General features: G+C 47.9%; 1 protein-coding gene across 1 annotated transcript; it reads left to right on the forward strand.

The window, feature by feature from the left end:
• The first annotated feature begins 395 nt into the window (after window positions 1-395).
• On the forward strand, window positions 396-1,160 carry CLDN2 (claudin 2). Its single transcript, XM_042975172.1, has one exon. The coding sequence runs from the start codon at window positions 468-470 to the stop codon at window positions 1,158-1,160; it is 693 nt and encodes a 230-aa protein (XP_042831106.1). The 5' UTR covers window positions 396-467.
• The last annotated feature ends 10,065 nt before the right edge of the window (window positions 1,161-11,225 follow it).

Genomic DNA, 11,225 nt, shown 5'->3' on the forward strand with positions numbered 1-11,225 from the left:
AGCGAACAGCCTGACCTGGAGCTAACGCGTCCAGCACAACCGCCACTTCCACCACTACCTTCTCAGAAAAGAGTCACCCGTCTGGCTCTTGGCTTTGTCTGGCTGCCAACCTAAGGCATGTGCCTACGCAGGAGGCGATGACATTTTGGCTCCACTTTCAAAGTTTTTTTTTTTTCTTTCTCATGTGTTATTTCTAAAGATAACAAAGGTCAAAAGGCATCCAGCATTTTCTGGTTTCTCATAAGCTTCTGGTCAATATTTAATCTGGTTTATGGATTTTTTTAGGTCTTCTAGATGCCTTCTTGAGCCTGCTTGTGGCCACCCACAGACACTTGTAAGGAGGAGAGAAATCAGCCTGGTAGAGACACTCTGAAATGAGGGATTAAAGGCCAAGATCCAAGGAGTGAGAGCTGCAGCCAGAAGGCAAGGGAGCAGGTACTGAAGACACTTCTGCTGAGAGGTCTGCCATGGCCTCTGTTGGTTTCCAGCTTGTAGGCTACATCCTGGGCCTCCTGGGGTTGCTGGGCACTCTGGTAGCCATGCTGCTTCCCAGCTGGCGAACCAGCTCCTACGTTGGCACCAGCATCGTGACGGCAGTCGGCTTCTCCAAGGGCCTCTGGATGGAGTGTGCCACACACAGCACAGGCATCACCCAGTGTGACATCTATAGCACGCTTCTAGGCTTGCCGGCTGACATCCAGGCTGCCCAGGCCATGATGGTAACATCCAGTGCAGTCTCTTCATTGGCCTGCATCGTCTCTGTGGTGGGCATGAGATGCACAGTCTTCTGCCAGGACTCCAGAGTCAAAGACAGATTGGCGGTGGTGGGCGGAGTCTTCTTCATCCTTGGAGGCCTCCTGGGCTTCATCCCTGTTGCCTGGAATCTTCACGGGATCCTGCGGGACTTCTACTCCCCACTGGTACCTGACAGCATGAAATTTGAGATCGGAGAGGCTCTTTACCTGGGCATTATTTCCTCCCTGTTCTCCTTGGTAGCTGGAATCATCCTCTGCTTTTCCTGCCCACTCCAGGGAAATCGCTCCAACTACTATGATGCCTATCAGGCCCAGCCCCTTGCAACTCGGGGCTCTCCAAGACCTGGTCAACCACCCAAGGTCAAGAGTGAGTTTAACTCCTACAGCCTGACAGGGTATGTGTGAAGAACCAGGGGCCAGAGCTGGGGATAGGGGTGGCTGGGTCTGTGAAAAACAGTGGACAGCACCCCCCCCCCAAGGGCCATAAATAAGGGACATTGCCACTGGACCATGTCAGAAGGTGCTGCTGAGGATAGACTGACTTTGGCCACTGGATCAGGCAAAGGCAGAAATGGGAACTGGTGTGACAGCATGCAGGTTGAATTGTCAAGATGCTTGCCAAGCCAGCCTTTCTGTTTTCTTCACCTTGCCCACCACCCACTCCCCACCTGGAGTCCTCAACCCTCAACTCCAAACTCCACCTTCTACCCTAGGCCATGCCACAGAAGCTCCCCTCTGCCCTTTGATTTACCTGGGAATCCATCCCCAAACCTACTAATTATATCCCACTGGCTAATCCTCTCTGTGATCAGAGACCCTCCCTCTGGCTGAGGTCGGCTGTTGGCTCTTAGCTCATTGCTGGGGGATGTGGGGGGAGGAAGAGTGGTGGCTTTTATGGGCATGGCTCTCACCAACTTTCCAAGCTTCTCTCCAAAGAAACTGACTGGCCAGTAATGGGGTCTGGAGCCTCCATCCCACTGTTGTTACGACTCCGCAGTGTTCAGACTGGTTTGTGCATTAACTGAAATAAAACCATCCCATTGTACCAAGGGAACAAAGAATGACTGGGTGCAGGATGAGAGGGAGGGAAGGCAGCCAAGGACCAAAAAAATCACTGCCCAGGACATTTCCTGGAATTCTCTCCTGTGGTGGGTTGGGGATCTGGCTCCCCCACTAGAGGAAAGCACAAAGAAAAAAGATATGGTGGAAAGCTCAAGGCAGCATCAGACTCTGACTCCACTTGAGGAACTGCCCCAGAAGCTGCAGCCCCAACTTTCACTGACACCCCTGCCTCCCTCTGACCTGGCCTCCTGCTAAGAAACAAGGCTATAGGTCCTACACAGTGATCTCCTTAGGAAGGGGAAACTAGTTTTTCTGGAGATGGCTCTTGGCTGGGGGATGACAGCATGGGTGTCATGAGGGACTGAAGAGACCACTCCTTGATGCTGCCCAAGAAAGAATAAGAACTTTGGTCTCAGAAGCTGGGTGGGCACGTGTGGTGGCTCCAGTGGGTGTTTCTATCAGGCCAGAGAGAGGCACCTTCCCTAATGGACAATCAGCCTGAAGTCTGCAATCAGTGCCCCGGGGTCTCCTCACAGAACAGTACAGAGCCTCTGAGTGACCACAGCATCAGGTGCCTGCCCCCCACCCGCCACCCTTCAGGCTGGCCCCACCATCCTTCACCAGACATCTCAGAGTTGCTAGAAGGTGTCTGAGGGCTTCTGCATGGAACAATAATGCTCAATGAGCTGTAGCCCTGATCTAAGCCATAGCTGAGCTGCCCCTTGGGATTTCAGTTGAGGCGGGACAGTAGAGGATGGTTCCCAGGCACACAGTTTCAGCTCGGAGGTGTGAGAATGTTCCATTTCCCCTGGGGAGGGAGTGGGGGACAGGAGTCACAGCTAGACCAAAGGCATTTTCCCTCACCAGCCAAAGCATGCTCACCCAGCTTTTGACAAACTCCAGTCCACCTCCCCAAACCTCAGTGCCAGCAGAAGGGGCTCACTCGTCTCTAACATGCCTTTCACCTTTCTACCTTCTTGCTTGTGATTAAGCACTTCTCCAAAGCTGGAAGGCCCTCTCTACTTAGCCACATCTTCCTCATTTCTGGAGAACTTGCTCAGCACCACCTCCTACACTGAGTCTCTTCTGACCACTCCGTCCCTCTCCTACCCTCTTTCCTCCAACCCTCAACATGTAAATATTGCTTCTTTGATGCTTATTATTCATATTTTTTGGATGGACAGTTATCTTTTCATATGTGTGTATCTGATTTCACGATTACATTGTAAACTCTTGGAGGGTAGGGGCCATATCTGAGACCTCTCTGTATCCTTCAGACTATCTGTAAAAGCGCTGGGCACATAGTAGGTGATCAATAAACACTGGTTGATTGAGTACTTTTGTTACTGTTTTATTAATTAAAAGAGGCCCAGACAGGGCAGATGTGACAGAGAGAACTGGGCCAAGGGGAGGAGGGATGGAAACTGGTTTTACTCTTGAGGTGCCTAGCTGGCTCAGTGGGTTAAGCATCTGACTCTTGATTTCGGCTCAGATCATGTTCTCACAGTTAGTGGGATCAAGCCCCACATCAGGCTCTCCACTGTCAGTAGGGAGCCTGCTTGGGATTCTCTGTCTCCCTCTCTTTCTGCCCCTCCCTTGCTCATGCACTCTAAACAAACAAACAAACAAACAAACAGAAAAGAAAAGAGAAGAGAGAAAAGAAAAGAAAAGAAAAAAGAAAAGAAAAGAAAAGAAAAAAGAAAAGAAGAGAAAAGAGACTGGCTTTTCTCCTCACTGGGTGGATAAAAAATTCTAGACCTTAATAGAGACATTAAGAAAGCAAGACAGGTGTGCCTTGGTGGCTCAGTTGGTTCTGCATCCGACTTCGGCTCAGGTCATGATCTCACAGTTTGTGAGTTCGAGCCCTGCGTCGGGCTCTGTGCTGATAGCCTGGAGCCTGGAGCCTGCTTCAGATTCTGTGTCTCCTCTCTCTGCTCCTCACCTGGTCACACTCTGTCTCTCAAAAATAGGTAAACATTAAAAAAAAAATAAAGACACCCCCCAACCTTCCCAGGGAACCTTAACCTTTTTGTCTTGCCCAGGGCTCATCCCTGTGTTTAACTGTTTCATTGAAGTTATTTAATAAATGGCTATGTGTTTATTCCTTTCATCTTCTGAACCAGCATTGTGAAGAAGGCAAAACAGATCTGACAACCTCCATTCAGCAAATGGGGAAACAAAGGCCCACACGTAAAGAGATTTTCCCAGGGCCACATTGCTGGTGTTAGTGTCCCAGTCTCGAGACTCCCTAAATAGGACTCTGCTGATCCAATAATTGGAAGAGCCTGCCAGGGTCCCCAAGGTGCCAGAGGAAAACAACTTATGGCCAACAAAGTCACACTGGGGACACATACATTCTCCTGGTCTCCTGTGAGGCGGATGTAGGAGAGCAGGACCAATTCACTGAGTGGGCCACCTGGAATTGCCCTTCCTGTCAAGCTGGCTGGTTGTCATCTGGGGGGCAATGCCAAGCTTACCTTTGAGTAAGACACAACACCTCAGTTCTAATTTCCCTAACTCTGGAGGTGTAAGAGTTTTGGAGGCCAATGATTTGGCCTCACTGGGAGTTAACAAAGCCTAATTCATAAAGATGTTAACCATGGCAACAGTGACAATAATGGGGCCCTGCAAGATTCAAATTACCCAGCTCCTGGACCTAGTAGGCCTTAGCACACAGGAGTCTGTTATAACCAGTACTACCTTGCACTCCTGAAGTAGGCCTTCTTTGGTGCAGTGGCTTGGACCCCAGCACCCAAACCCATTTATTTCTAAAAAATTTTAACTGAAGTTTATTTATGTATTTTGAGAGAAACAGAGAGCATGAACAAGGGAGGGGGAGAGAGAGGGGGAGAGAGAGAGAGAGAGAGAGAGAGAGAGAGAGAGAGAGAGAGAGAGAGAATCCCAAGCAGGCTCTGCACTGAGCACGGAGCCTGATGCGGGGCTCTACCCCATGAACTGTGAGAACATAACCTGAGCGGAAACCAAGAGTTTCCCTTAACTGACTGTGTCACCCAGGTGCATCCCCCCCTACCCCAAGCCCATTTGGAGGGAATGGAGGCAGGCAGGAATAGTGTGGAGAGAAAGGGCTCTCTGAACAGAAGTTTAATAAGAGGTCATGTCTCTCGTCTGGCACCAGGAACCCCAGAGTGCTTTAGTGGCCACTAGGGGCTGGAAGATGGGGTTGCTTTGCTGACTGTGTTGTGCTGAGTGGGCAGCAGTCTGGTATGGGCTCTGATGACCCACCACCTGGCAGCCAAAGCACTTTCAGATCCACATCATTGCATTCTCCGAATACCCGGAACAAAGCAGGTCTTTTACAGGAGACAAAATGGAGGCCCAGAGAGGTGAGTAAATTCTCTAAAGTCACCGAGTGTCAGAGTCTGACTATAAGCTTGGAAATTCTTCCCACAGCAACATGGGTCTGGGATTCTGTCTTGGAAGGCTTAAGAGTGCCTTTTGCTCTTCAGATTCCTGCAGCCATCCTATCCCTGTCTGATGCTGGGATATAAGGACCTTCGAGGGAAACAGGGCACAGTGCTTCCCTTCATCTTAGGATGAGGCTGCCCTGGGACATCCTCCTTCCTTTTCACTAGGGAAGATTCTACGGAGGAAGTTAGCATTTCATCCTCAACTAGAAAAACCAGGGCAAACCCGATAAAGAGCAACTGTTCCCTTTGGCTGGTTGAACAAGAAAATCCTTGCTCTAAATAGTTTCCTGGAAATCTTCCTGTGTCTGAGTCCAAGTTGAATGGCTTTCAGCTCACCCCATTGCCTTCCATCATAAAGTAATTTAGATTAGCCACAACTGAGGGGATAGGGAAGGCCATTGTGTTTATGCCCCAAACTGATGGCTCTGACCCTTGCACAAGGAGAGATGTTTCTGCCCTCCCTCATTCCTCTGATAATAGTGTGACTCATGTTTCTCTCCCCTTGGGGCCCTAGTGACCTACTGCTATGGGATCATTGATGGAGGAGGGGGAGGCTGAAACTGGCTTCTTGGGGGGGAAAAGCAAGTTCCAACTTTCTGAGAGACCTTCCTCCAGCCTGTCAAACATCCACTCAACCAGCTCTCTAGCCAGCCAGCCTGCCCATACCACCTGCACTCTTAATCTGTGTCAGTGTGCTGAGGTCTTTGAGTGCAACAAGGGTGAACAAGGTAAAGTCTGTGCCTTGCAGGAGTTGACAGATGATCTAGCGGAGTTAAGACATGCACACCTGGGGCGCCTGCGTGGCTCAGTCGGTTAAGCATCTGATTCTTGGCTTCGGCTCAGGTCACGATCTCACAGTTCAGGAGTTCGAGTCCTGCATCGGGCTCTGCTCTGATGGTGTTCTCTCTCTTTCTCTCTCTCTTTCTCAAAAATAAATAAACTTAAAAAAATGAAAAAAAAATAGTGTTTAAAAAAAAAAAGACATGCACACTTAAGTGTGGTCAAGGCATGATACAGTCTGTCCTGTGAGAGGTGAGGGAAAAGTGCCATAAGATAGAGGTGTCAGGGGCTAGTTTAGAAAGGTTTGTAAGTCCCCTCAAATCTCAATCCATATGAAGTGGGGGGTCTGGCACCGCTTGAGCTTTCGGGGGAATGATGACCAAAGAAACTGCTTCCTGTGGTTGAAGGACCATGGGAAATAGAGAAAAAGGGTGAACAGTAATGCTAATGAGGAAACAGGGTTATACTGTGCAGCTAACCCAGAACCCCTCTGAGTTTGCCTCGCAGGGCTCCTAGGCGGCTACAATGGAAAGAGTGACCCTGGGGCTCAGCACCTTCGCTCTCATCTCCTTTCCTCTGGCAGGTAGCTGGAAATTGGTAGAGGCAGCAGAGGCAGTGTCCTGAGGCCTTTCATCTCTGGACCAGAGGAGAAACACACAGACAGACGTGGAAGGATGTAGGAGAGGGGAGAAAGGAAGGAGAGGGGCACAGCGCTAAAGGAAGGCAAATGAGGCCTTGAAGGGTCAACTGTTCCCTCCCACTCAGCCCCAGGCCCATGGACAGGAGATTTTTTTGTGCCTGTAGCTGCCCACTCTGGGACATAGAGGCCCCAGGCTAGGAAATGCATGTGCCCCTCCTGAAGCCTGGCCTTTGCCCAGCTTGGTCTCCCTGCCCAAGCAAGCGGCTCCTAGCTTTGATGTGAAATTCTGTTATCTCAACGGGAGAGAAAACCTCAAACAGGAAGTCCAGCGGGTTATCTCTCACTCTTGCCCTAAGTGGTGGCTCCTCCATGCTGCGATGTGATCACTGATAAAATATTAACAGGTTGTTATTGGGCACAGCAATACAGAAGCTGTAATCTGACTACCCCCTCTGCCTCACACAAGCTACCACTTTCCTGAGAATTGCTGCTCAGGAATTCCCAGTTAACTCTTGCCTACAGGTCCCTGCTCTGGGCCTCATTTCTGCATGAGACAGGTGGCAGTTGTCTCAGGTCTTAACAGAGCAGGAATTCACTCTACACGGGGAGATTATCAGGTTCTGTTTCCCATCATTCCTCAGGTCCCATTGCTCCAGAATGGCACCCTTGTCACTTCACAAGTCACTTCCTTAGGAGGGCTCTGAAGAACTTTCTTTTTGCAAACATGACCTCGTGGAGATAACACAGAGAGAATACACCTGCTTGCAAAGAGACATGTATAATGTGATGCAAAATAAGATGTCAAATGAGTATAAGCAGTGTGGCAGGCAACCCAGGGTTCAGTGGTGGCTTCTTTTCTCCAACACCACTTTTGGAAGTCTGTGACATTTGACAAAGTTCTATGCTGGTTGTTTGGGAGAAAGGCCAGTCACACCAAAATTACAAGCAGCCTCTTCATTTGCACTTATTTCGGGGATTTTACCCAACGGGACGCAATGAGGTGGATCGACATTCCCCCACCAAGGCTATCTGATCCCTTGATTTAAAGGCACTGAGTGTAGGGGCACCTGGGTGGCTTAGTCGGTTAAGCGTCCGACTTTGGCTCAGGTCATGATCTCACAGTTTGTGGGTTTGAGCCCCGCTCCCAGCTCTGTGCTGACAACTCAGAGCCTGGTGCCTGCTTCGGATTCTGTGTCTCCCTCTCTCTCTCTGCCTCTCCACCGCTCATGCTTGCTCGCTCGCTCTCTCTCTCAAGAACAAATATTGAAAAAAATTTTAAAGGCACTGAGTGCCTTGATGAAAAAGCACATCTGTTTTTCTAGGAAGAGAAGCCCAGTTCTAGATTAGCCCTTGACGTCAGTATTTGCACTAGTTTCTCAGTTTAGCGCTTTTTTAAAAAGAGGCAGAATAAGATGAGTCCAATGGGTTTAAAAAAATGGAACTTGAGGGAGCAGGGGACTTCTCTGAGGAACACATGCACTCTTCAACTCAGTGACTCAATGGCCTCCAACGGAGACAGAGTAGAAATCAAGAAAAGGCAGACAAGATGAGGTGCCATCTTTTTCTTGACAATTCCAGAGGTACCTCGTGTGGTTAATTTTACTTCTCTGTATGTAATAATAAACCAGTATGTTCTCAAGTGTCACTTTCTCACTCCCCAAGAAACTTGTCCACCTCAGCACTGTCTGGGGTGGGGGTGGGGTGCAGAGGAGCCAGTGAGAACACTCACAGGCAGAGGCCAACAAGTCCAAGACCTCCTGGAGTGTAAGAATACGATCTTGATGGCTGTTTTGATATCAGGAAAGCTGCCAAGTGACAGCCCTGAGTGAAAAACCCAGTCAAGAGGAAATGAATTTCCACATTGTTTGGAGGGATATTCGTTACATAAGTGAACGATTTCCTGATCATGAGGGCAGTTAAATATTGTGTAGGATTGTGGAACTTTCTTCCTTGGAAATTCCTAGTAGTGTGGGCTAGCTTTAGCATTTTCTTATCAAAAGGAAGAAGATGAGATTAGTTGTTTTCAAGACCCAAAGTATGGTGTAGTGGGAAAAGAGCCTGGGCTTTGGAGTCAGACAAACCTGGGTTTGGTTTGGCCACTGCATGCTCTAGCTGTGTGGCCTTGGGAGAGACTCTTCCAATACTTTACATGTTAGTTTCTTCATATGTAAAATGGAAATGGTACCTGCCTCTTACTATGGTCACAGTATAATATATAGTAGGTCCTCAGCAAGTAATTAACTGTATTCTAAGCATATCGGTGACCCAAAGGGTAGTGTCAAAGTCACACCAAAACGTGTGTCTTTGGGGAGCAGGAACAGTTGACATGTGCAAAGGATATACTTTCCCAGGTCAAAATTTCTCGATATTCTCCAAAAGTCTGAACACCTTAAAGACCTTGAACAGACTTCTACTCAACAGATTCCATTAACAGAGGCCAGAGGAAAAGCAGACTTGAGAAGTTGGAGAAGAAAGGAGTGGTGATGGCTCTTAGACCTTCATCCAGATCTGTGAAAATCTGAGGTCAAGCAGAAGCATGACCAATCAGGTTCTACTCCTAGAGAAAATCTTAGTCCAAGGGAACTGCAAACCTAATGTCCCCAACTCTGGGACAACTGGGGAGGTACAACAACCACTTTCCCCAATTCATAGCCTACAAAGGCTCCATTCTTAAGCAGATTTAGCATAGCAGCACCCCCCCCACCCCCACCCTTGCTGGTACTCCCAAGCCCTGGATGCATTCTGTTCCTTAGGCTCCAAGTTAAATAATTCAATATTTCTAAAACCCACTCGGGTGTTGCTTTATTCACACCTCTTCCCCCTACCTAGTCTTGTGACTTCACTTATACTCTTCCCTACAACCTAGAAAACTCCACACCTCTGACTTTCCAATCTTTACAGGTTCCCATAGCCTTCTGGAATATCAGGTCTTTTGGCGACATCTGCCAGAGCCTCTGCCTAAAGTCATCTTACCTGCCCCTGAGGACTCAATGGTCAGATGTATGAAATGTGTTTGGCGTGCAGAAGGCACGCAAAACATTTGAACTATTCTTATCTACAAGTGGGTTGGGGGTTTCGGAGGATTCACATCAAAACTTTGGACTTGGGGATGGAGGCAAGTAACAAAACACATTTCTTCTGCAGATGCTACTTTACATGAGAAAAATGAATGCTATGTATGTCTCAATGACTAAATCTTTCATATACCCAAGACTAAATTCTCTCAAACTGTCTAGTTTATTATCCAACCATGTGCCCTGACTTTGGATTCAGAAAGTATGTTCTCTGAATTTTCTAAGAGAAGTCCTAAGTTAGGGATGTCCATGTCATCAAGACTAAGTTATTCTTTTGGGGAAATTACACTTGACTTAGCCTGAGCTCACCCCTAGGTTTCCTGAACATACCCTCATGCTTCACTCCTAACACAGTACTACAGACAGAGGTTTTATTTTATTTTTTTAAGTTTAGAGACAGAGCAGAGAGAGAGGAGAGAGAATCTTAAGCTCTGTGCTGAGTGTAGAGCTTGAGCGGGGCTTGATTCCACGACCCTGGGATCATGACCTGAGCTGAAATCAAGAGTCAGATGCTTAACCGACTCATCCACCCAGGTGCTCCCCTGCCCCTCATCCCCCAGAAAGAGCTTTTGACTCATAGTACAGAACTCTGAAACATGTTCTATCTGGGGATTGCCTTTGGGAACTGAGCCTCTGCTTCAAAATGATTGCCCCAGATTATTTGCAATCACCGGACATGGACAAGCATATCTTTCTGCAAAATCTGACTTGGTCCCCTGCTAGGTGCCCATTTGTTCATCCAACAAGCATGTACTGACTTCCTAACATGGGCCAGGAACTTATTTCGTTGAGGCTTGCTCTGTCTGACCTTTAAGGATAGCTCCTCTTTCTTCTCTTGAAAGAAGCTATTGGTGCTCTTGGAAAAAGGGAACAGAAATGTTTTCTTACTCCCAAGATCTGGTCTCTATAGACTTCTCCTGATTGTATTCCGTAATCCTCCATATTTTAAAATTGCATGCTAGGGAGCTTCCTTTCAATAACATTCAGAGTCTGTGGGAAAGAACACCTGTATTCCCTTTCTCCTTTGTAGCCCTTTCAATTATCCAAATGAAAACTCAACCAAAGAGAAAACAGTAGTCTGCTCTGGCTCACACCGACTGACCCCTGCAACCTGTTGCACTTACCATTTGTTTTGCGTCTGCAGATTTTAAGGTTCAGGGCTGTGACCTACCTTGTTCATACCAATTTAGCCAACCCCTTCTTCTACAAATGAGGCACTGTTACAGGCTCTTGAGGTAGATGGAAATATCAAGTTCCCATGATTAACTCATTCATTAAGGATGAATTATTTACTGATTACCTACTATATACCAGGTACTATAATCAGCTCTGGGATAAAGTGATAGGCAAAAATGTGCAAGGCCCTTCCCCTCACAGAACTCATTAGGGAAAGAGGCAGACAGACATCATGTGTGTTGTGTTTACCACTGTGTATCACACGGCACATAGTAGGTAGCCAGTGAGTATTTGGTGAATGGGTGAAAGT

This window comes from Panthera tigris, chromosome X (assembly GCF_018350195.1).
Source record: "Panthera tigris isolate Pti1 chromosome X, P.tigris_Pti1_mat1.1, whole genome shotgun sequence".
Lineage (NCBI taxonomy): Eukaryota > Metazoa > Chordata > Mammalia > Carnivora > Felidae > Panthera > Panthera tigris.